Source organism: Numida meleagris, chromosome 3 (genome assembly GCF_002078875.1).
Source record: "Numida meleagris isolate 19003 breed g44 Domestic line chromosome 3, NumMel1.0, whole genome shotgun sequence".
NCBI lineage: Eukaryota > Metazoa > Chordata > Aves > Galliformes > Numididae > Numida > Numida meleagris.
In genome coordinates, this window is record NC_034411.1 from 44,365,826 (window position 1) to 44,392,678 (window position 26,853).

Below are 26,853 nucleotides of genomic sequence, written 5' to 3' on the forward strand. Positions count from 1 at the left end.
TTAATGACAACATGAAAACTAATCACAACTAATAAAAAACAAGCATGTTTAATTCTGACATACTGATCGACACCATCTACAGAATGCAATAAAATCATGACAGCCCTCCATCATGATTTGGACACGGGAAGGAGAAGCCCACTCCCACAAAACCGGTTAACAGGAGAAATAGAGATAAAATACAACTAACGACTAATGGTTAGTAGCAGTCGATGAAGGAAATTGGAAAACAAAAACAATGAACATTTTTGGAACTCAGTCGGAAGAATTTGGAAACAACAGTCAGTGCACGGCATCAGTATCTGACTGCTATTAAGCATTAGTACCTCCCCAGGTGCAAGCATTAAGCAACTATTAATGATGAATGTGATTATTAATAACTGGTTGTTAAAAGAAATGGATCTGAGGAATTCTGAACTTACAGAAACAATTTGGTTCAACAAACTAGGGGCCAAACAATGGTTTTTTGTTCAATAAATTTTTTATTGCCTTTCATTTATTCTATTTACAAACAACATGGAATTTCTTGGCCTCATGATACAAAGCAGTACTAAACTGTAGTCTAGCAACGTAGGCATCATCGTGGGAACCAGGAAAACGCTAAGCCTGCTACTTTAGCCAGCATCTTCCTGTTCCAAATACTATTTTACACATATAGGACACTTATAAAATGCACTTGCATGTAAACACTGTAAAAGTCCTGCCATTTTAAATTCTATACTTAAAAAGCTCTAAGTACATCAAAAAATAGAGAAAATATCTAATTGATACTAATAAGGCATTTTAAAACTACAAACAGCTCTCTTTATTCATTTTCAAAGCTAATACTCTGCAAATACAATAAAATCTGACATTTCATATACATTCCTGCTTTATATTCTTATATTTTAAAAGAAGCCACCTGTAAATACTATTTTCTTTTGCAAAAAAAAAAAAAGAAAAAAGAAAAAACAAAACAAAAAAACAAAACCCAAAAACACAAACAAATTACAGTAAAACATAAAAAAATTCTCAAGTGGAAAGTTATCATTCCCAATGTTCTTGAGCTGTTCCTTCTTTAATCATTCTCTCACATTCTCCTTCACCAAACTTGGTCCACTTAACAGTAGTATGATTTTTTTTTATTTTTATTTTTTTAAGACTCATTCAACAGCTTAATCATAGCTAATAAATTCTGAGGTTGATAAAGTTTTTGTACTGTTGCCATTTTGACTAAGGCAGAGGAGATGAAAGTGAGAAAGGTATTCAGTGCAAAGTCAGATTTGTGCCTTTTCATTAAAATGAAGTCCAGTAGGTGTAATATTCACAGATAGCATCGATTTAGCAATCATTCTCACGGGTTGATTTACCTTCACAAAACAAAAATGGCCTATCATTTAGGATACAGTTCATAAACACTAAAAAAAATGACTACTGTAACATAAATGAGACCACATGCTCCCTGATTTTTTTCAGAATCATGCTAACTGGGATTTGTTTAAATTAACACGGCTGTTTCAAAAATAAGCAAAAATAAAAATAAATATTTATGTGGCACAATCTCACCACTTTACAGGTATACTAGAAACACAGACTCTTAAAGCATTTTGATACTGATTATAATTTTGATTAAACGGTATTAAAATTTATATATAAATTATGTGACAGTTGGTTTGGATATAACATTCAAGAATATTCTGAGCATTATTATTTCTTGTGGAGTTTATAACCAAAGCAAGCTACCTTTTAAAAATACCAGTACACCTGTGATGCATCCTCTGCCAAGTCTCTGGCCTTCTACAGTACACACAGGTTTGTCAACTGTGCAACACCATTTACAGTTTATTACAATTAAATCAGTCAGTCTCTCTGTTATAAGCATCAAATTCATTTTTGGATTATTTATAAACTGGGGTTTTATTCTTAGTTAAAATGAGCTATATTTTTCAGCCCTTCACCAATTCTAAATGCTTAGTTGTAAAGAGTAAAACATTTACACATTCCGGGATTCTTGCTTTAAATGCAGTGCTTATCTCTAAAAAAAAAACCTACGCAAAGAGTAAAAATCTACTTAAAAAGTGAATGCAGTAGTACTACCAAGTCATCTGAAAATCGATTTATAGCTTAAAAAAATAAACAAAAAACCCCAAAAAATAACAACAAAAAAAAACTTTAGACCCAGTGAATGCAAATATAGTTTTAGCAACATTTAACCATGTAAAAAAAGTTTCTGCATTGAAAAAAATATATATTTCGGTTTGCTGACATTGTTTTTCATGGCTATAGCTACAGAAGTGTATCAGTGATTGAATGACTCAATGGATGAAAATGGTAAATATTTAGTATTTTAATTCTACAACGTAATTTTAACATGTTAAAGAATCTGCTTCATTGCTGAACAATGCTCTTCAAAGCCTTCTCCAAAACTGTAAAAATTGCGAGGGGATAATCTAGGATTCTAGATTCAAAATAAAATGAAATAAAGTTGTAAAATTAATTTTATATAAGATTCTTAAGACAACATCGGTATTGCTTAGATGAGACTAAAATAATGTTCACCTGAAATATCAGCATGGTTTTCATGCAGAGAGATAGAGGTATACATGACTTATTCCATAGGAGAAAAGCCACCTGAATTTATTTATTTAAAATACAATGGACTTCAAATACGGTCAGAGAAGAACTCTGTATTATCAGCAAATGGCTATATTTTAAAAGAAGGTAAAATGAAATCAATAATTTTTTTCAGTGACTTGTAAGTGGCAACCCAGACAAAACACCTAGGCCCTTCACAAAATATTTAAAATATATGTTGACAAAATGCTACCACGATGAAAGCAAATAAACAATTGGTATGCTTCTCCCACTCTGTACTTTATCAGTGTGTTTACTAGTTGTCTCAGGCAAATATCTAACTAAACAAGTAGTTTTACTGAAACCTGAAGCTATCATTGCAGATCAAAATGATCTTTAGCAAAAACTGATATTTGTAACATCAGGTTAAATTTTTAAAGATAACCAAATCCTAACATTTATCGCACTTGACAGAATACAGGTTATAATCTCTTTTTTTACTTTTCTCTTTGTCAACATTTGCTATGACCTTATTCTGACTATGTGCCATTGCCCATTGAAGAGCTTTCAAGAAATAAGAAGAAACCTTCTGGAAAACCTAAGTAGTGTCTTGTCATCAGCTTTACATCTTCGTAAAGCGTATGTTCTTTCCATATGAAAGGTAAGAGTGTTACATACACATAGCAAGTATCCAGGAGGGCCCTTTTTAACGTACTGACTGAAATCTGTATCGTTTCTTGTAGTAAATTTATAGGAGATAGTGGGAAATGAAGTGTAGTCAGCATTAGGAGATGTCAGATCTGTCACCTGAATTCAGCTTCTGAGTATTACAATACCATGTAAGCCTGCACAGCACTGATTTTGATGAGAGCAGAATAATAATACTTGCCACATAAAGCTTTGTGTCCTCAAAGCCCTGTATGAACAAGAACCCCCACAACACCCCTGTGAGGTAGGGAAGTATTATTATCCTTATTTTACAGATGGGAAAACATTCACAGAGATATTAAATGACTCGCCTTGATGAAACCCACACTGAGTGAGCAGCAGGGATGAGATAAGAATTTGGGAGTTCCTGTGCTCAGCCTACACTGTTTATTAGCCAATGTCAATAAACCGAAAATACTGCTTTTCTCAATAAGCTTAAATACTTCATTCAGGGGTCCAAAGGCATTACGTTTGAGGAATGGGAGAAAAATGAAGATTTACTTTCCAGTCAAGAGTTAAAAGAGAGATGCCCAAATATTGGATGTCATCTCACCAACAGGACTTCAAAAGTTGCTTCTCCTTCAGGTTATGCATTTTAGCAGCAAGAGGTAAAAACCAGGAAATAGATTTTGGCAAAAAACCAAAACATCTTCCCTTCCCCCATCCTTATTAATTCAAACTCAAACAACTTTTGAAGTATTTTCTTCACAGCCCTTACCTTTCTGAATTAAGTTAGGTAACTGAGAACATGCATCCTCCTCAAAATATACAGTACAGTGGCTCAAAAGTTTATTGGAAAAAAAGGAATCTAAATCTTCAAATTTCTCCAGACACAGACAGGAGGCATTTATTCCTTTACTTCTTTCTCATTAAGCAACCATCCATTCATTTTATTTTGCAACACCAATCTGATATTTCCACACCAATTAAAAGAACAAATTGGAGGGAGAGGGGGAACACAAATTAATCATTGCAGCACTTAACTCATAGGGTTTCCTGATGCAGATGGATCTTTAAATAGTTTTTAAAAGGGAAATCTGTTATAGCTTTTAAATTAAATATATGACAAAGTGTATATGTTTAATTGAGCTGGGAAAGGCAGGTTTACAAAATGTTTTCAAAACCACAAGTATTCCCTAAGCTCTAAAACATTAACTATTCACATTTTGGTGAAAAAATTATGAATGGGCCAAAATATGGGTTTTGGTTAACCAGCTGTGGTGTTGCAAATCTCATGTACACTCAAAGCACTTCTTACAAACAAGAACTCCAGAACTAAACTAACCTCGGTCTGCGGTCACAATCCTTTGGTAAGGATGGACACGCATATCGTGCCTTCGAACTTTAGTAGCCACCGCACCTAGTTAAATTGCAATTACCAAGACAAAGTTAGAAAACATTCAAAGAAAACATTAACAGCAGGTTTATCAAAATGGATTTAAATGATCATTAACTACAAAAGTTCATTTTAAGAAAAGCAACAAGTTAAGGCACAGTAGTTTCAAATTTTAACCGTAAGAAGTTTATCTGTGCAGATTAATATTGCATTTATTTTAAACATCCTGGCCTTAACCTGTTTAATCCATTCATTTACAATCCCAAAATTACAGTATTTCATGAAATCTATTAGACCCAAGCACATATAAGCTTTACTAGTCACATATTCACTGAAGTGCCTTTATTGCAGCAGGACTATTTTAAATAATGCCATCTTTTAATACTGACAATTATTTGCTAACTTTAAGATCATTTCCAGTTCTACCACAAAAAAGAAGTTTTAAAGCAATTCTTCAAGCCTACAGATTGTGATTTTAAACTTTAAGTCAATAAGTATGAACTGCAATGAATTAGGTGATTAGTAAAGCAAACACTATATAGAACACTTAGCAGTCAGTATACTACTATACACTCATAAATTACAGCTACTCTGTAATAACAGGGTCTAATCCAAATTAATAGCACTATTTTATTTTAAATCTATGTGCAAAAAAGTGCAAGTAAGTCACTGACTGCTAGGCCAAGCTTTTCTCAAGGCTGCTGAAACTAAGCATTTGTTAAAATTCAGATCTGATGAAGGATCAGTTAAGACCGTTCTTGAATTCTTAGCCTTTCGTTGGGAAAGCCATACCTAAAGATAAAAGGAAGGGAATTAAAAGTTAGTCACCAACTAAAATTTGATTCCAACACCAATATCCCCCAAAATACTCGAAGGGATGCATTCCCTTGGTTTTTTTTAACAGAATTGTTTTAAGTTATCTTAAAGGTCCACTAGAAAATGGACAAAATATAAAACGTTACTCATGAGCATGAGTGTATTTTGAAGTAAGACTCAACCAAAACCTCATTTAATTGAATTAACTCAATGAAAATGCTCAGATAATAGAGCAGATGTCATATTACTCATTGATTCTACGCTACGCAAACAGAGGTGTGTTGATTTTTTTTTCTCTTCTTTTTCCTTTTTTAAATCAGACTACTTAGAACTGCTTTAAGCAACACACTTGCGCTCCCAGCTGCGCCTAGAAGAGCGCAATGGCGTCAGCTGCCTTTTGGGAGCAATAGTATAGAAGTATGTAAGATTCTGTGAGAAAACAGTGCAAGTTCCCTGCATCATATTAACTTATTACTGTTTTTTTACTTGGTATTAACTGAATTCAGGAGGGGGGATTACCACTAACCAGCAACTGATAGGTACTGTGATGATGCCTGAAACTGCAACTCTGCCCCCAGGAGATATTACAAGCACCAGAGTAAGGACTTACTGATGAGGGGTGGTGGAGCTGGGGAGAGCATGAACTTGTTTATAGGAAATAAATAAACGATGACATTATCATATAGTCACTGGATGTTGGCTAGGGGATAGTGGAAAACAAGGTGCCCTCAGACAGACCTACTGAATACTTTTGCCCTATTGAAACTTTCACAAGTGCCTCACTAATCCTGAAAGGGAAAAGTCTGAAGTCCTAAATACATTTTCTTTTTTACTGTGTAATGGGGAAACACACACACAGACAGATAAACAATAACTATTCATCATTTAAGTGAAACACTGATTTTTTGCAATACGTTCAACAAAATATTGACTTTGAACCTTATTGTCCAGTGATCACTAGAGATGTTTAGAATCTGTGTAAATCAATAACTGCCACTGAACAAACTAAGATCAAAGTTCTATAAAATCAACATTATGCAGCGCCAAGGTCATATGCAATTCAGAACAAACTAAAGAGAAAAGATTATTTATATTCTGCAGGCACTATGGAAGGAAAACACTGTAGGAACTGCTTGTTCCACATTGACCAGTTAACTGAATTGTCACGGCTGCTTTATCATTTTCGCCTTCATATGGCAAGTCAATGGTCTGAGATATTAGGAATGATGGACATTTCAATCCAACGTATATAAAAAAAGCAATCAGTAAAGTTGCTAATTGTATCATCCATTGCTCAGAATTTAGTTCCCTTTATATTTACGCATTGAAATTATTTTCTGCTTACCAAATGATTTACAGCTTCCTAACACTGAGGAGAGATGGATCATAAGTGTTCTAAATAAAGAATAAAACCTAAACAACCTGAAAAAACACCTTTCAATTCTCTCCAGTTGGGCTACTAAAAGGACATTGCAAAATTAAAAGTTCTTTTTTCCACTGATTACTGGACATTTATGCTGAAGTTGCCACAAACAAATCTGGTATTGATGGGAGAACAAATTACATACAATAGACGTCTATGTCTTTTTGTTTCTTTTCTTGTCTATGTATCTACCATCTAGTGTCACACAAACATTAAGATTTTGCTTTCAACAATCTTACTAATATGCTAAACACACACATTTTACAATGCAAAACATGTTAAAATGTTTGAGTTACACCATCAATCTTCCTAGGCAGTTGTGATATAACTGAGGCAAGAGCGTGTGGTGTTTCTTTTTTTCCTTTAAGCCCCATGACTTCTAGATGCAAATATAATGAAAGCATACGATGCATTCAGCAGTCATGCACGGATAAGAGTCTTACCTAATACACCACTAGGTTCAATGGGATACTCAAGGATTGATGTAGCTGGTGCCAGTGTGTAGGGGTATTCGTACGGGGTGTAAATTAAACCAGCTTCGGGTCCTGGTGGCACTATTGCAGCGGTGGGATGAGGAGTTCCGTTTGGCATGACAGCGGTTTGTATTTGTCTGATCAAAGGCATTATGGTAGGGCCAGCTGGCGTAGGAGTACGCAGGGCAGCTGGTGGGAGAACAGGCGCAGGCCCAGTAATGATCCTTGGAGCCTGGGCTGTTGCTGCAAGAGAAAAGGCAAGGGCTGCTACAGTAAGCAAAGAAATTCAGAGGAAAGTATGGAGATAGCAGTACAAAACGTGGAAAGAATGGGAAAAAAGGGGAAAAGTAGGAAAGAAGAAAAATAAAAGGAAATCATTAGTACATGCGCTGATCACACAGTGCCAAAGCACACCATTCAAATGCAAACAGCTTTCCATTTTCCAGTGTGATTAAGTATGAACATGCAAAATAAAAAAGCCATTGTAAAACAGTGAGGTAGATTTCTCAAACAGGTTACACAGCACAAAAGCTCCATTTAGACCACATTTCTTCATTTATGCTATAAAGACTGCATGAGACTGAGATGCATGCAGGAGATACAAGGAAAATACTTTCATAATCAAATACAGAGTACAAAATGTAGTGCAACTACAGAGTCCACAGATACTCAGTTATGCAGAGCTACCGTATGAGAGTTCTACAGTTTTGGATCTCTTATGTTGTATTTAAACATATACACAATTCCAGTTTCCAGGATCAGTGAAATTAAAGAGGACCCAGAAATAAAACACATCTCCTCTCCTACCATAGCACAGATAAAATACTCAATGTTGTTGGGATAAGCCACAAAGACAAGATAAAATGTTTTACTTTTTTTTTTTTTTTTTTTTTTGTGGTCATATTTAATTGTTATTTGAAGTCTGTTGGCATCCAATACAAACAACTTCTTAATCACTAACATAGATCAGCTGGTAACAGTCAAACAGAACTATTCTATTCATTGTAAAAAGAGTTGCTATGCGCTACTGCTGATCTACATTGATTTAATTAACTTACAGGTGGTCTGAAAAGAGAAATGAGAAATGTGTGGAAAGATTTTCAGATTTGAGAGGGTAAAGTCTGGATTTTTTTGTTTTTTAAACAAAAATGCTCAACACAGAAACTAAAAAAAACGTTGAACATTTTCAATTCCTTTTTTCAACTGAAATAAATCATCATGGATTCTGTATCTTAAGTTTTCAGTAAAGTCATAATGCAAACAATGCAAATGTCTTATTATCAAAGAGTGAATAGTAGTGTGGAAATATCGAGTCAGAAAATGGAAAAAAATCATCATCCCACTTACACTTAAAATAGACCAATGGGAATAGAACAGACAAAGAAATTACTCATATCAATATAAAGGTTTCTCTGCAACAATTTGCACCAATTTAAACTGATCTAAAAGTTATTTTACTCATAAATTTGCAATAAATTGAGGACTCTAATAGGTTTAAAATTGATCTAGCTTTAGATATTATGGTATTAATTAGGGGGTGAAGATTTATCACCACCACTGTGATGTTAAAAGCCCTTGCTTACATGCCCTTTCAAATCAGAATAACTACACTGCTGTAAGCACTCTCAAATTGACTGAACTGCACTCCAACCTTTAAGCATATTCAACACTGAAATGGAGTTTATGTGGAGAAAACAATTTGCAAATATCAGTAGGCCCTTAGTGAAAAAATTGACTTCACTGTGCTTACATTTGACATGAGTACCATAGCTTCAGCAAAAGTTTACTTTGGAAGAGCACCAGAAATTACATTTTCAGAAGCAGAAATTAGATTTTAAACTAGAGAAAATAGTTTGTATCACACATAATATACATATATATGCTGTCATTAGTTGGTGTACATAATTAATTTTAAAGTGTAAATGTGCACATACATGTGTTTACAAAAGCATTCTCACACAAATCTAATGGAAAAAATTGTAAAAATGGCTCATTACATCACTGATCCCTGTGAACTCAGGAGTGAAATCAGTTGATGAATTGCTGGAAAAAACGTAACATTGGGGGGACACATGCAAGCAAGATGAAAGGAAGGAATATAATACAGATAAATGTATTCACAGTATCCTGAACATCTGTAATATTTTCAAACTGAATATCTGATAATAAAATTGAAAAGGTGTCCATTGCCCTTCATATATATTAAGGAAAAAAAAATGATTGTAAAATAGGAAAGTCTGTCTTAAGGGTTCCATTTTGCTTGAACTATATATTTGTAAATATTTCAACTCAAACTTTTTTATTTTTAAACGAGAAAGACAAAACAAAAATCAAACAAATATAAAGCAAACAGCAACAACATCAAACACCCAAAACCTGGCAAAACTTGTATCTGGAAGAACCTCCACAATGGCCACCTATTGTTCTGATCTATTTATTTAATTTGTTAAATTTAATTATTTTATATTTATATTTAAATTTATTAATTTATTTATTCTCCAACCCAGTTGGTACTGTCCATTTTCCACAAAGTAGGCTTAGGAATCAAACCCTACAAACACTACTGTTGCGTTGGCCCTCAAGATTGTAACATGCTTACGTGATTTGATGTTGGCATCTCTGTAGGTGCCGTTCAGAATTGCAAGCTCCATCAGCTGCATCTTTTTAAGGCTGTCTTCTCCCTCTGCCTGCATATGAAAATACAGGAAGGAAGTTTAGGTTATTAATTCTCTACTGCATACGATCTAAGGGAGCTAGATTAAAATGCCTTCAAATGCCAAGGAAAACATCTGCTTACCTATTAACCTAAAAAACAGTTACGTTTTGATAACTTTTCATCCAAATTAAGTGCAAGTTATCTGTTGTCCACCATTAACTAATATTGATATGTATCTTAGAGAGTTTTGCAAAAGGCTCACACCAAAATTATATAAAAAAAAGGGTTACATTCAATTTATGCTTGATAGAAATTATTTAAGGAATTTTTTTCTGAAGTTTTATTAAGACAGTTTATATACTCCTGAACTATCTTTGAAAAGTTCTATTATCAGAAGAGATGAAGAATAAACACCAAACACGTTTTCACAACTTGAATTTAATATGTACCTATGTAGGTAATGCTGACTGCTTCAGTAAAAAAAATGAAAAAAAAATTCTTTGAGCAACTTTCCAAACATCAACAACTGCTGTAAGAAGGAAGAATAATTTTGAACCATACAGACGTTCTCTGATGAGGATATATCAACTATCTATACTGTATACATTATTCCTAAATTTGGTTTCAATATAGCAGACATCCCTGAAGTTATCTACTCTTTACGGTATCCTGCAATTTGCATAAATGTTATGCAGTATTTAGTAACAACAACAACAACAACAAATAAAAACCAACCTTCCCAGAAAACCCATTCACTTTTTCAGTTACTAACAATAAAAAGCTATAATTAGTTCCACTTTACTATTTGAAGACTAGACATTTTCAGATCTGTTTTTCCAGAAATACTACCATTTGGTTAGTCTACATCCTATCAACCAGAAAACAAGATAATGGCATACGAAATCCAAGAGAGATGGTCATCGATATCCACTTTAATGCTGAGAAACCACCTTGCTTCTCAAATTCTCTACCATTGCTGAAAGTCTCACTCAGAGGGAAAAGGGGGCAGCTTACATCTCACCTGCACTGATTTTCAAAGGTAATGACAGCCTGGATAATACCGTGCTATCTACTTTGAAAGATGGACAGATTCCAGAGCCAGTTGTTCGCCTGTCTTAAACTACAACAGGTGGTTTGAATTAGGACTTCCAAGAGCACTGATGATTATGGAAAGCAGAATTAAAAGCCACAGAGTACAGCAGTCATCACCAACAATCTAAAAACTATACTTTTAAATAACTTCACTACAGAATTGCAGCACTGAAACATCTCATACTAGTTAGGAGTTGGCAGGAATATCCACATTCAGATATTCCAAAGTATACGGAAAAAATCTTTCAGACAGATTTAAAGCAAAATATTGTGATGCATACTTAACTTCCCAAACATGGAGAAGTAACTTATTAAATTTCAAGGGGAAAAAGTTTAAAAATTGTATTTAACCATATAAAGTACTTAGTGTGAGGGCTGCTCAAGGATCCCCTGCCACCACTGGAAGCTAACACCTGATTTTTTAATTTTTTAAAACCAACACAGTAGATGAGTCAAGACTAAATCACTTTCAGATGTCAGAAATTGAAGTCCCAACTGTAATACTGAGGATTTATCTGAACACAAAGATTAGACATATTAACAATTTATGTTGTTGCTACGCACGCAGAATATACTGGAAGACTTAGGCATTATTTTATTTATACATTAAATACTGTATGACAGACCAAACTAACGCTAATATTGAAAAAGTAAATACACATCCAATTAGCATTTTAACTACAAATTAATTGTACAGTTAAGCACTGTGCTATCCAGAAACCTCAGATTACACAGTCATTAAAATCAGACTCATTGGAATACAAAATGTACTGATTGTAGTATGCTTAATGTGAAATCCTCAGAACAGACTTACAATTGACATGTAAAGAATTTCTATTTTTAATTTATTTTTAAAAGCCATTCTTACTCCATTGCATCATTGCTGGTAAATTATCTATACTATGTAGTCAACCATGATGCAATAAAAACAATTCCAAATCTACTATTCTATCCAGAGAGTTCTTGTTGTTCTGGATAGCAATTATGATTTTTAACATATTAATTCCCCTCTTCTCCCCCAACCATAATGGTTATTCTTTGCTATTGTTTTTTTTTTTGCTTGGGTTTATTAACTGAACGCAAGTAACCAAAAAAAAAAAGCCCTTTCAGTGTCAGCTGTATCTTCCATATTGTTATACCAGTGTTACTAAAATTGCATACTTCCTCCAAATAAGAGTTCAGGTGATTGATCTGACACTATTAATGAGTCTCAGCAAATGCTGAATCTTTCATTCCATTTGCTAGGATAATTTTAGTAACTCCATTATCCCAGATTTTAGACCATGGCGAATGTTTTCCAAATGTAGCTATTCATAGGATAAAAACGTGAAGACAGAAAACATTTTTTTTTTCCTTAGGAGAACCCCAAAATAAGGAGTGATAGCAACTCAAAAGAAATAAAATCCAGGCAAAGTAATCACATTTATTTTGGATATTTAATTTTCCTATATGAAATTTTTCCTTTTTATTTTTCCTATGAGAAAAGATGTGGCAGTTACTTGGATTACCAAGTGCATTTACAAAAATAAGAGCCGTCTTTAGCATACAAAACAGACTGAGACTTTCATTTTTATTCTGCAGATTTAATTCTCTGGAGTACTGCTCAGTAGCTGATAAAACTTGCATTCTTTAAACAGACTCCAAAACACAATTTAAAACATTTTTTTAAGGATGGTATCAGTGATACTTCATAGATACACGATGAGGACTTGCACTGCCAGATATTAACACGCCTTTCAGCTTTTGGTATTTTGTTTTCCTATGGGAAATAGGAATGTACCTATTCCACAAAGCAAAAAAAAACCAAGCAAATCCAGCGACACCACTCTCCCCAAACCCAATACTGACCAGAGGGCACCGCGCCAGGCCCCCAGAAGGTGGCGCTGTGCATTACACAATGCTCTCACCTCAGGACGGGGTGCTTCCCGCTCCGGGCCCTGCCCTGCCAGGGCCGCAGTCCCTTGCACCCAAGCTTGTAGCAGCCGCCTGCCACCTCTCTTCCAGGTGCTAGCCACAGAAGTGGCCAGGACCCTTTCATGTCCTTCAGTCTCTGGTTTCAAGCTCTCTATGTGAGCCCCATTCACCAACAGTCAAAAACTCCCATTTCCAAGAGATGGGACAGAGAAACAGGCTCGTGTTTTTCTCTGACCTATCCTCTCTTCGTTGCTGACAGATGATCAAATGAGGCACACCGAAGCAATCTATCCTAGCTGCAGGCATTTCTGCAGGCACTCTCTGTTAAAGCAAAGAGAGGTTGCATCAGGGATACAAAGGCAATCTCTAAAGGGACAGTACGTTTCCTGTACAATAGCTACAACAAAGCTCAGTCATTTGTACCAAGAGGAAGCTACTTTGAGCAAACATCAATAAGGTCACTTAAAGCCAGATTTGCATTACTAACTTGAAGCTCAAGTGATTGACTCAAACCTCTCATCCTCTTAAATCTTCAGGCTTCCTTGTATTTCTCCTGTGCAATATAACATGCAGATTACGAAAAAAAAAAAAAAAAAACAAACCTTAAATGGTATCTTGAAACCTAATTCTTTAAATCTAAGCACTCGCAGCTGCTCACTGAATACAAATACTGGAGAGATGCAGTAAATCCTGACAAAGCCAACTATGTGCAGACAAGGGTGGGTGGTTGCTGCCCTCCTCACAGCAGCTCAGCTCTACTTGTGCAAGCAGTAAAAAGATCTGAAGGAGACCAAATACCAGTGACCACAGTCAATTGGTTTTCTAATCTTCACCGGAGTAGGACTAATGGTCATAAGGTTAACACTACTAACAATTTCTAGTCTCACCAGCACCAAGTCTCTCAGTGCCGCTGTATCTTTAATGCTCACCTAAAACTGATGAAGAATTATTAATTTTGTTGTTGTTGTTGTTAGTTAAAATTACCATTTGGTTTTTAATAATTCCCAGGAAGATACACCAATGAAACATCAAAAAACTATCTTGACTGAGCTCCTTTCTGGGCATGCAAAAGGGGAGTATCACCTCACTGAGGAGGAAGACGGAGGCTGTCGCTGCCACATCTGAAACAGGCCTGAGGCCCACAGCGAAGAATACAAAATAAAATACACAAGGCTCACCACACTGATGCCCACCTAAAACCACAGCTCCACCTCCTACATTGTGTAATGCTAGTAGTTCAAGAGAAAACTGTGGAACATCATTATGTAACAACTATTAGTGAGAGCTTGTTTCATGTCACAAAACAGGGAGTTCATATAGAGCACTCTACTACCTCCTTATTTTTGTAATTACTTCATTGCATTTTCAGTGTACAAGCTTTACTTCAACCCTATTGAACCTCAGATATCTTAAGATCCTCAAAGAAATTCTTTTGTTTAACTAATATTTCTGAAATCATTGTATTTTAGGCACTTATATCCCTCAGATTCTCATACGGATACAGTGCACACTTAGTAATACAATACTTTTTAACTTTTTATTCATACACAAAAGAGAGACAAACTAGATAGATAGGCAGATACAGTATCAGGCTAGAAGGCAGACAAGCACAGACTCCAAAGACAAGTGCATTCACTGCGCTATTCCAATGAAGGATTTGGGGAGACAACAACAACATTGTCCTCAGAAGCGAAGGGCAGACCAACAGCTTCTGCATACTGGCAGCTCTGAGGAAAGTGGAATAATGGGATGAGAAGCCTGTAATAACTCACAGTAGAGAAGGACAGAAGGGCACTGTCGTAAAAGAAAATGAAAGAAAATAAGAATCAAGTAGCAATGGAAACTACTGAGCAGAGATGAACAAGTGGTGTACAGCAGAGCCAGTCAGTACCCACACTGTGCTGTGTTACTGCTGCTGGACCACACTGAGCCACACAAAGCCCCTTAGGTGACTGCAGCTGCATTAATTCACCAGCCAAACAATCCGCTCAGTGATATGATAGCAGACATACTTTATCCTGATAGAGCTCCTTGAGCCTCACAGTTCTTACCAGTTAAGTCTCAAAACATATTCTGGTTCTCACTACTAATAATGGCAGGGAAAGCTCTGAGCCCTTCTACAGAAACTCATGCATCTTCCCCTTAGAGTAATTACTCTGGAAAATATGACATTTTTTTTCCTACATTCATAGCAATAGAAGTATGCTTATTTAGATGATGTTGGTGACTTTCATCAGCTTACAAATGTCATGCATGTTGGATGGTGTTTTCGCATGCTGTCACACATTCCTGCACTTCAGCTGGTTTCTCATGAACTGAAGTGAGCTCAATCCTAGGAAAGGTGCAGCCAGTGCTGGCTTTAAAGCAGCAGTCCTTTATCAGATCTATCAGGGCAATCCTTTTAGGATCAGACAAGGAGCAGCAAGTAGGAAGAAGAAGTGGTAGTGAAGAAAAATGATGCATAAATCATGTGCGAATACAAAGACCAAAAATCAGTCTTGATCTTCCCCAGGCAACTGCAGTGGGTCTTTCCCACCAGGCTGATGACAAGAATAACCAGGCAGCCTCAGCAATAACACCAAAAAGCAGCCTTCACCTTTCAAGTACCTCAGGAACTGTATGTACTGGCATGACTGCCAGCCAGCCAGCCTTCTCCACACCACCTTCGGGTTGTGCCAACAGCACAATGTGTTTTTAAGTACACAGTCAACACATTAAATAATTTTACTACACATGCAACAAGAACACTTAAACTCCTCCCTCAAATAGAGAAGTCACTCACAGTTGTCACATCCAAAGCACCTGCAATTTATTAATTCAATCTGAATTTTGATGAAATGTAATAGCATCACTGAAATATTTTACTGTTACTGCTCTTGTCTTTCTCAGCCCATAGACACTGCTGCCTCACAGGGCTCTGTCACCCTGCCTTCCCATGTCCCCAACTGCTAGAGCAGACTAGCAGCTGCAGCTTCCTCACCAGCGCTCTGACACTCACTTTGACTTAACACGCTGTGGAATGCTTTTATCTAGCTGACAAAGAGAAACGTTCCACTGCAATTCACTTGTAGATCAGTAGGTATTCCAAACATACCATGCGCCAGTCAAACAGTCTTTACACATGAATGTCTCCATTCAGGGACAAAAACCATCCATTCATAACTGATAAACAAAAAACCTCACAAACAATATACTACAAATTCCTAGACATACACGTATTTAAAACAAAAAGCAGATATCAGGTGTCAATATATTCTAAAATATATTATAAAAGATCACAGGAAAATACACTGGAAAAGTTGAAGCGAAAGTACACATGCTTAAAATTTACTCTTTATTTGGAAAGGGTTTTGTTTTTTTTTTTTAACATCGAAGATGTTGAAAGACCGGAGCATCTATGTCAATAAAATACTAGACAAGATGACAAGTAAGCAGAAATAAAACAGGAAGAAAAGAGCTTTTTAAAAGAATCTGAGTGCCTAAACTACTTACCAATTACCTACTCAGATGTCACTTTCATAAAGGCCCTTACTTCTGGCAAGCTACTCTGTTACTTAGAGTTAAGAAATAAACATCCCATCATCTCTTCCCCTCAAGAAACCTGACAAAGATATCTAGGTTTCCCATGCCTGGAACATAAATATTGATGTTTAGAAGCTGTTGGTACACATACAGCATTTAAACTTCCTCATCCTTGATTGTATACTTCTGATGGTGATGGAGCGGAAAGACTACAACAGAACTTTGTTGGTACTAAGGAGAATTTGCCCAATAATTGTTTTCTGGCATCATTTAGCAGCTCTTTTTGTATTAGAGGAAGCTTCCCCAAATACTTTTCAGACAAAGTAAAAGAAATCACTCCTTTAAAACCAGCCATATTTCTTAGAACACTATATGCCATTAATGACACTATGGCATTGAATAGGCGGCATGCTGTAGCTCAGTTATTTCTTTATTTCCTTTTCAACACTGATGCACACTGCTATGTCTGTGAAGACAGGCAAAGATAAATTAGCATCATTATTTCTTCTGGGCAACACAGCCTGCTTATCTTCTTCAAAGCAAGCTCTCAGTTCAAATGATATGCAAAGAAGACTGTGCTGTTTCACTTGACAAATTCATTGGTCATAATGTTAAAGATACACTAGGGGGAAAAGGCAGCCTATCTTTTTACACTTTCCATCACCTTATCTGACATATCCATGTTTAATCATGATACTTGGCTTACCAGTAATATTTTTGAGTGTCCTTATGCNCCACCTTCTATTTCTGCAACAAGAAAATACAGATAAGTACGGAAAAATCAGCATGGAGCACATTTTATAAGCCAAACTGAAATACAGTGCCAGTGGAACCTAGGGGTTTGGCTTGTTTCACCACATACCTTCTAAGTACTAGCTGTTAATATATTGAAAAAATATCACCTGAAGCACTCTGCTTGACCTTAATGGACTTTTATGCCTGTCCCAAACAATTACTGAGAATAGTCATAAGAGGCTGATATTTAACTCACAGGGTTTTGGGCTTTCAAGGAAATAACAGCCCTTGGATTAATTATACTGGACACTCAATGGTAATTACCTCCAGAATTTGCTTTTTGTTTAGCACTTTTTCTTTTGGAATTATCATCTGTCTTTTCCTCATATCCTAACCATCCAAATAATAAAGAAGCTCCACACAGTGCACAGAACAGCAACAGCAATCGACAAAGCTCCAGAACAGAAACACTTTTCACGACATATATACACACACATCAACCCCCCTCAAATATTAAAAGAAAATAACATTTATACAGTTCCCTCTACAGTGTTTTGAAAAACACAGACTGGAATACATTAAGATGGATTTATTAATATATATATTGAGATTCAGATGAAATAATTATCAATGATGTGATCTATAGCATTAGATCTATTTTTAGCAATGTGACAACCCAGTTAAACTTTCAGAGCTGAACACTATTTTCGGTGTTTCTAATTTTGGAATGCTAGACACTCAGACTTCTTCCTCAGTGGTTAGTTTAATTCTGAAAAAAAAGGAGCTACACTATATGTACACTGGATGTGATGCTACCAGGAAAGCCTCTAGTATACATTTCCCACATAAGGCTCTACCAGCAACATCTTAAGTACCACAAACATTAACAGGAATCAGAACAGAACAGAAATCAAATATAACCCATGTTACGCAGATCTTTATTCCAGCTCTAGCTTTTGGAACGGAGTGAACCATGGCAAAACACTCTGAGATTGTGTTGACGCACTCCACTTATACTGGGACAAATGTTTTAACCCATGCTGTGTGTTAAATATATTATAAAAAAATCATTTCTCTAACTTAGGCTTTGCAACTACATACAATAAAGGCAGTTGCTTTAACAGGTACAGGTAAAAGGCAGTTATAAAAATAAAAATGGAATTACTATTAAAATATTTGTACAAAGGTCTAGCCTGACCTGTTATATTTATTTTTATTTTGATATCCCAGGAGTTTTCTATTTGAGTTTATACACCGTGAATAGCTCTAAATTTCTCTTAGATGCAGCAAAGACACTGAACTCAGACATTATATCCTCCACCTTCCAAAAGAGCCCATTATTTCAAAACCAGCATTTTGTTGCAGACTCCAGTGCCAGCTAATTCTGTTTCCAGCTATGCTAATGTTTTAGTACATAAACAAAGCGTTTCATTCTCAAAATGGTACTGAAATATGACCCCATGTTTTCATATGTAAAACGTGTCCTTTATGTTTTCAAACTGTTCCCACATAAAAATAATAATAATAATAAAAGTGTAAGAGAAGTGGCATCTCATTTTAGATCAGATTTAGTAATCTAGAAGGAATGTGACAAGTTCTCTCTTTAAAGCAACAAAAGAAAAGTAACTGCTGGTGACGAACACTGGAAAGACTTGCTGCGAATAAGGGTACATTCTTCAAGTATTCCATTAAACACAGGACTCAGGGTTGCATGATGCCACGCTGAAATTCAAGCTGTGGTAGTAACTTCTAAGACATTTTTATTTTCAGCTTGAGATGCCCTGAAAAGATAATACTGGCTAATCAAAATAAATTCGTGTATTAGGATAGAGAGTAAAACCATGAATGTTTTGGCTTATCCCATTACAAGACTTGGGGAACAGCAGTCCTCCAGCAGCTTCACAGACCATCACTCACATATTCAACAAGAACCATGACAGGTAAATGTGATGAGGCAACCAATATAAAAATACATATATATCTGTTTTGGCATTTCACCTTCCTTTGGTAACATGTTTACACAATTGTTTTATTTCCAGAAAAACAAACTGAGCAATGGCACAGTTCTGTTGACACTTTTTCTTCTCTCTCTGGTGGAGCAGTCTGATGACAAATGAGTGAAATGTATAAACAGGACAAATGTGTCTGAATAAAACTACCACTCAGAGAAATACATAATGTAGAGATATAAAGATATATATGCTTAAGCCTTAGATGCACAAAAATACAACCGTCCCAAGTCTTACATTTCTAGACCAGCTGAGGAAACAACTTAGGGACTGATGCACTGAGTATATGCTTTAAGTAATTCTCAACAGCTGCTAAAATGTGAATGAGTACTAAAAGTTCACAATTACTTCCAGCTGCTTACAAGCAGAGATGCAAGCCACAGATCTGCTGACTGTAATATAGCATATGTGTCTTACATGCATTTTACTACTACTCTAGTATAAATGTCACTCTTTAAAAATCGAAGTTAATTCTTCCATAAACACCGCAGACGCCTGTCCTACTTTCCTCGCACCCTCAGAGCAGACGGGGCCCACAGCAAGCCAACAGGACTATTCCAACTGGCTGGGCTCCCCTCACGGCTGGCTAAAACCTGCTTTCACACAGCTTAAAAATACAGAGATGTGAAAAAAAGAATTGTGTGCACTCTCTTTAGCGGACAAATATGTCAATCATACGACCTTCCATTTGTAGGCTCAAGCTGCTCCTAGGCAGTGTGTTGCTAGGGAGAAGGCTTTCTTTGCTATTTACTGAGCTTTCTTTTCAGCTTTTCGAGACTATCCAATGATTATTTTCCAGAGACAGCAGCGAGAACGCAGTGCTGCCTAGCCAAGACTATCAACAAAGGGCCTTTGATGCGCGCTTCTTCCCAAAACTGCTACCCCACCGCACACCGTGTGACTGAGGGACCACGCTGCCATGTCCCAGCAAACCTGCAACCTGTGGCTATCCCAGGAGCACCAGCTACCAGAACTCCCATTTGTGACAAACTGCCAGAGTCAGCTTGGTTCCCAGATAGCCCTGAAAACCTATTCACACTGTTGCATGAGAAGAGCCATGGGAAGGCATGAAAGTTTCTACCATCAATTTTATTTACATTATTTTAATAGTAACTCTATGCAAGTTTAGCACTTTAAAAGCCTCAAAAGGCAAAGTTTCATATATTTAGCCAAGAAACTTTTGAAACTTACATATTACAGAAAAATATACTTGGAGCATATTTTAATTTTTAACTAATTCCATTAATCTTGGGCATCAGCTCTTAGCAGTTTCAATTACAAAACATTTGTGTATTCTTAGTAAATCATTAAAAATCATGCTTTATGTTTCAGCTTCCTGTGATTGTTCCACAGATGTAATAATCATTTTACTTCTTCCGTTAAGAGAAGTGCATACATTTCCAGTGTACTTCATTTAGATTCATTCAAGCATATGTAAGTCTTATTTTGATTATTTATTATTAGTTCTTGGAAAAAAAAATCCTGGAACTTGAAGCTGAAGTAAGACACATTGACTGTGTTAGCCGAAGTAAAACCAGCTTCTTGTTTCAAGAGATTTGCCTCTTGGGCTTTGGGAATTTATCACTTTAAGGGTCAGTTTTAAATATACAGATTTTTACATAAGTATGACCTCTTTTTCAGAATATAATGACAAAAGTAATTTCTTACAATGTTCAGCATCACATATGAAACTTTATTCTGCTGCGTGTTTTAATGTCAATTATAAATCCTTACAATTAAAATTCTGAGGAATTAACAATTATTTATTAAGTATTACTAGAGCATAAAAAACCTTCATATTTTGAAAACAAATTCATCAATTACATTAAAAAAAAAAAGAAAGACCCTTCCATTATTTACCAAATCTTCAAGATCACCTCAGTCTCTTACTCAAACACTCTGCAGGCTATATGCTGTAACTAGTTCTCAGCACTTAAGAGAGACAGTCCTCTAGAAAGTTACTTCAGAGATGTCTATGCGCCAAGGTCTTCTCTGGAGAATACCCGTTGTCCCCTGTTGCATCTTTGGGCTGAAGATAGTCATTGTAAATACCATTTTTTTTCTTCCCTAAGTTGAAGTTGAAGAAGGTTTTTCTGCACTAAACACACAAAAGATACTAACGACAAAGTGCTACATACATACACAGATGCAAGCCAAGGGATTTTAACCTTTGAAAATTTGAAATGATAAAATACATTAAAAGAAGGAGTCGACTGACTTGAATCCATTTTCTCAATCGTATTTGAACGTACGAACATGATAAAACAATAATTTCTTTAAGTCTAATTTTCTTAGAATGAGAGAATTATATATCAGGCCTATCTTAAATAATTAATTTCCCCATCCTTCCCTTGCTGCTCTACATACTATTTTAAAAGCCTGCCTCCTCAGCAGAAACAGACGCAATGCTAAAGTAACCATTTAGCAGAACAAGCATTACAAATTTGATCAAGTTCAAGTCTGTACTGGGACAGAAACAACAATCAAGACTTCTGTGCTTTTATTTGTCGCAGAACTTTTCATATTCCATAGCGCTGCATCTGAACAGCTCGCTAGAGACTCCGAATCATGTATTACACTAAGAATTCATTTAACAGTTTTCCTTTTCTGATTTTTGAACAGCTGAGCAGTACCTGAACCATGGCTGAAACACTCAGCAGTAACCAAGCCAAGCTGGATGAATGCCGTCATGTCAGTCAGGGAACCATTTGCAATAGGATAATCCTAAAATATTCCTTTGTGGGAGCTCCTCTTTAGCTTTCCTACTAACCTTAAATGTGAAATGTGTATTGTATCAGCTTTGTGGAGAACTATTAAAAAATGAAATCCATCCCAGTAACTCCAAGCTTTTCAAATGATAACTTCCTTCCATCCTACACATTCACTGCCAGTGCCTTGCACATCAATCATTCCAAACTGGATTTTCAGTTTCATTTCAGAAAGATTCTCGAATCTTTCTCACACAAGTCAAAACTCTCTCATTTTCCCATTTCTAGATTTCCATCTTGTTCTTCACATCTTTACCCATAAATCTGTTTCAATATTGTTCAGACTGCAGTTCTCTGAGCACTTATTATTCTAATCCAATCATTATAAGAATGCATCTCTTTCCATTTAGATACCTGAAATAAGCACAATGAAACTGTCTTTCAGAGACCACAGAATTATCATTTCAAATTCCAGTAGACAAGGTACACACCCATAAGTAAAAGCGGCTTAAAATATACTCTCTACAACAGGATAAATCACCTGAGCCCCTTTTAATCCTCTGAACTGCAGAATCTCATGAATATTCTAAAATAATACTCAAATTCACATATTTTCTAACTTAATGGATTATATACTTATACACAGTATTTTGCATCAAAAAAATTCCTTTCATGTGCATAAAAATGATTTACAGAAATAAAAAATAAAGGAAAAAAGAACAATTAAAAATTAGGAATCACATCTAAAAAGGGCTGCAAGTTTTTTGAGTATAAAAGTAAATTAAGAATATTTGCTTTCTCTTTGTCAGCGGGAAGAGAGGAAGTTCTTTTCCTTAAGTCAAAGAAAATACAACAGCAAAGATCCAAAAGGACTGAAAAGCACGGGCAATTGTGAAATGATTCAAAAAGGAATTTTTGTTTCTAGAATGTGTAGAACTAAGCTCCAGTGTATTTGCAGATGGCTGAGTTCAGTAAACAGAGACCTTTAAAAACAGAGGCTGGAATGGGGATCAATCAGATAGGAAACTTACAGGGAGTTATTTGAGTGGAAACATGTTCAGACAAGCTTACTTAAAAAAAAAACAACCAACAACAGATGATGCTAAAATGCAGAAAGTCAAAATTCTATTTTAATACTTTTTGCTAGCCTAGAACTTCTGGATGATTAGGCAGAGGATTTATGCTGCTGTCAAAGAAGTCAACTGTTTAAAAAAATGTAAAAAAACTCAGCACTTTTTCTGGTACTGCAAGTCAATACAACTAACTGGTGGTAGCCACAATCCTACTCTTTCCTCACTTTTACCCTCCTGTATCAAACACCATACCCACTCCTGAGCCATATCGACGTGTGAACCTGGAAAGGCTATTTATTTATTTATTTTAGGCCTGAGTAGTTTTCTGTCAGATAAAGGGGAGATGAAACATTCCCAGCATGAAGCTGTCAATTGACAGAGCTCCATGTGAAATTAGTATTTAATTCTAAAGATCAGCAGGCTAATTTCCAAACTAGAACCATGGTATTGTCTTTTCTAATTGAGGGTGAAGCTGCAATTTACCACTTTACAACCAATTTATATTGAATTATCTCAGCTCATTTTTCTTATTCCTCTATCCAACTCATACAATACTTTATTATTATTATATTTTACCAATTTTCCCCATTTCTCTTTATTTACAGTTATCCTTCTTACTGCTGGTCTTCAGTGGAGGAATACTATTACTGCTGCCTTGACCAATGGTACTAATCATGCTCCTCTTACTGTCTACCTTAAACTATGTGAATTACTCTTTCTCCATTTGTAGATTTGCTCATCTGAAGCAGAGGCTACTATCTCAGCCATTTACTTACTACTATAAATATTTACTAACTTTCATGTTTTAGAGAGACCTTTGAGCTTTGATATTTGCACTCCTTTTTAAGAAACAGCGAAAAAACTCTATTTTAAATCTCTTCTAAAACATAATCACACTGAACTAGTAATTTTTGCACAGTAGCCCACCAACTTTAAATCTTTACACAACAGCTACATGGTATATAAAACACTTAGAAAGCTGAGCACCCCCCAAAAATAAATTGATTTACTGATATTGTTGTCAGCTTTCTGTATTATATTCTTTCACATAACTACGTTGAGTGTGAACTGATATTCTTCAGTCAAGAACTGTATGTCTTGGGACGATGCATTTTATTTTCATGTCTCTGCATGCAGTGTTAATGTTTGCATAACACCATATAAACTCTGATCCAGAGTTCAGTACCAGCAGTATGCATGCACAGCTTCCACTCCCAAAAAAGCTTATGAAGTCAGTGACTACATGAAAAGAAATGTAGAAAGAGACAAACGTAGGGAATCTAAAGATCAGAAACCAATGTGACAATGTCCTAGAAGAAGCAAAGTTACATGGAAAATGGATAAAAATAATGAAAGCTATTTTATCAGAAAAGAGAGGCTTGTGCCTTGAGAAGAAACAGATGTTACCCTACTAGTCTAGAAGAATGCACACTTCTTTGATTCTTTGGATTTCCAGACCACCAGTAGCCAAGAACCCTCGAAATATAATAAACTAAACACAGGGAATTTTTCATAGCTTCCCACTTCTTCTTCACTGTGGTATTCCCATTTTTGGTGCCTATTACCTGGACAGTCCTCTGTGTGTTCTGCTGCTTCTGAGACATTCAATAAGGTGATTTACCTCTCCCAAATCAGCAGAAAATTTTGGAGGTTACTTCTCTATTATTTAGCAAATAAAATCAGGTTATAGAAAAGCCTGACAAGTGCTATTTTGTTACGCTCATCCACAAACTAAGTAGCCAAAGTCTGCAATTGTGGTCAGCAGTGAAGTAGAAAGATTTTGCTTCTAACTGCTCAACAGTTGGCATCACAAATTCAGACCTCAGTAAGTCCAACTCAGTTATGCCTAAGACAACATAATAGGTAACTCAAGTCCCATACAGAGCTTTTTATATATCATACAATTGGATAACAATGCCAAAAGGTTTCTCTCTGCACTGCTCAAGGTAAAAGAATATGCTTTTAAAAAAATATTCGCCTTTAAAAAAAATATTCGTCTTCTATCAGGACGAGGAGGTGCATATCCTTCTATCCTCACAGCTGCACATCCTTCTCTAGAATGAAGACATGTTTCTGATGCAAATGATGAGTCATTTTCAGGTTATGAAAAATCTTAAAAAAAAAAAGTAAAAACCCCACAAATTATTAGGTAGCAGTTCCACCTTTTCCTCACTTTCTACCCAGGGAAGATGTAAGATTATACAAGATCTTAACAAAACTAAGGTAACACTATGAAGCCCAGATTTCAGTTATAAATAACTACCAGATATACTTATCTCAACATCTGAATTGGCAAAAGAAACAAACAAACAAAACCACTGGTTTAAACTGCTCCTCTGCTCCCGCTGTCACTTAGGTCCACCTTAGCTGTGCAAGTCAAGCAGAGAGGATGAAAAGGAAGAAGGCACAAGACTCGAACTAAGATAGGGCTCAAGAAAGACCAGCAAGCCCTTGGAACCAAAATCCAGAAACGCAAGACAAATCACAGAGTATGAAATTTGAAGACTTGATTGAAACAACAGTGAGTTTTGCAGAGCTGCTGCGAGGTATTTGTACTACGTATCTAAATTATGCTGAGTTCAACCCAGTATTCTGGACTGTTCTCAGTAACACCACATTTCCTGCACTAACTTTTTAAAAATACAAACAGTGTAACTATTCATAGTTTCATTCTCAAAAGACACTTCACAAACATTTAGAAAATACCATTCGATTTTGCTGCAGATCACCTAAGAAAGTGTGGTGAGGTAAGAGACTGACGAAATCAATTTAATGGAATTTCTAAATACATAGAGTCTAGAACACAATTAATATGGGAAAACAATACTTTAAAACACAACTTGAAATGAACAGCTAAAATTCGGAGTATCAGTACTAGTAAACGCTACTCTTGTCTTCGTCTAATTTCTTTGGAGATAGTTCTAAAGTTTCACAGAAACACTACCCTGAGGCTACCAAAGAGAATTTCAGCTGCATCATTAGTAACAGTTTAGGAATTTGTTAGAACTGAGCAGCTGTTCAGCTACTGAATCACCAGCACAAATGTACTATTTACAGGATTCCTCTAGTGATGTAAGATTCTTATGAAGGAGTTATATTTTCACTGCTTAAGTAGTAAAAACAAAAGCCTAAATTACTGACATCACAGCAGTTACTGCTCTCTTTTGAATTAGTTCATCCACAATACCTTAATATCGATGCATTAAGATTTGAGATACATACTTACATACATAAGAAAGATCAAAGGGAAACATTTAAGCATTGTCAGTAAGCCTAATGTAAGTTATTTTTGAGAAAAATGCTATCCCAAGTATGATATCTCCTACCATATCAATTTTAAAATCGAATATCCAAGAATTCAAGCGCGTATCAGCTTGAATGTGAGCAAATTTCACAGTGGTCAGACAAACATTAACACATGCTTCCAAACAAATAGCGCACAACACTGGTCATCACTTCTTACTAGCACAGCTGACTTCTTGAGCACAACTGAAGGTTAAGCAAGCATAAGTGATGCTCATCAGTAGAGGCATTTGTGAAAGCAGAAAGTCCATCTTCTCACATTTCAATAGCATTGGTGCTGACAAGGAAGTCAGCAGGTCAAAGCCCAGCTCCCTTCAGAGAGAATGCGAGCCTGAGCTGGGAAAATATTTACATGTGACCTGAAAAAAAAAGTCTGAAGGGCCACAGCACCTTATTTGTTTTCAAAAGAAACCTTCACTGCCCTCCTCCCCTACCAGAAGCAGACTTGACAAGTGTTGTAATAAATATTACATGAAGAGGAAAGTTGAAATCAATAGCAAGTTAATGTTTATTGAAACAATACAGAGAACCA

The 26,853-nt window shown here is 35.8% G+C and overlaps 1 protein-coding gene across 10 annotated transcripts in view; it reads right to left on the minus strand.

The window, feature by feature from the left end:
- Nucleotides 1-26,853, minus strand: part of QKI (QKI, KH domain containing RNA binding) — a 109,987-nt gene that overhangs the window by 3,298 nt on the left and 79,836 nt on the right. For 3 of the 10 annotated variants that reach the window (XM_021389569.1, XM_021389567.1, XM_021389565.1), the window contains 3 exons: nt 9,909-9,996; nt 7,280-7,576; nt 4,547-4,621 (listed from right to left, as the gene is read on the minus strand). In XM_021389569.1, coding sequence (XP_021245244.1) covers nt 4,547-4,621; nt 7,280-7,576; nt 9,909-9,996 — 460 coding nt within the window. Of the gene's footprint in view, nt 1-462; nt 5,390-7,279; nt 7,577-9,908; nt 9,997-26,853 lie in introns of those variants that run through there. The other 7 variants (XR_002436344.1, XR_002436343.1, XM_021389571.1 and 4 more) reach the window with 5 other exon arrangements.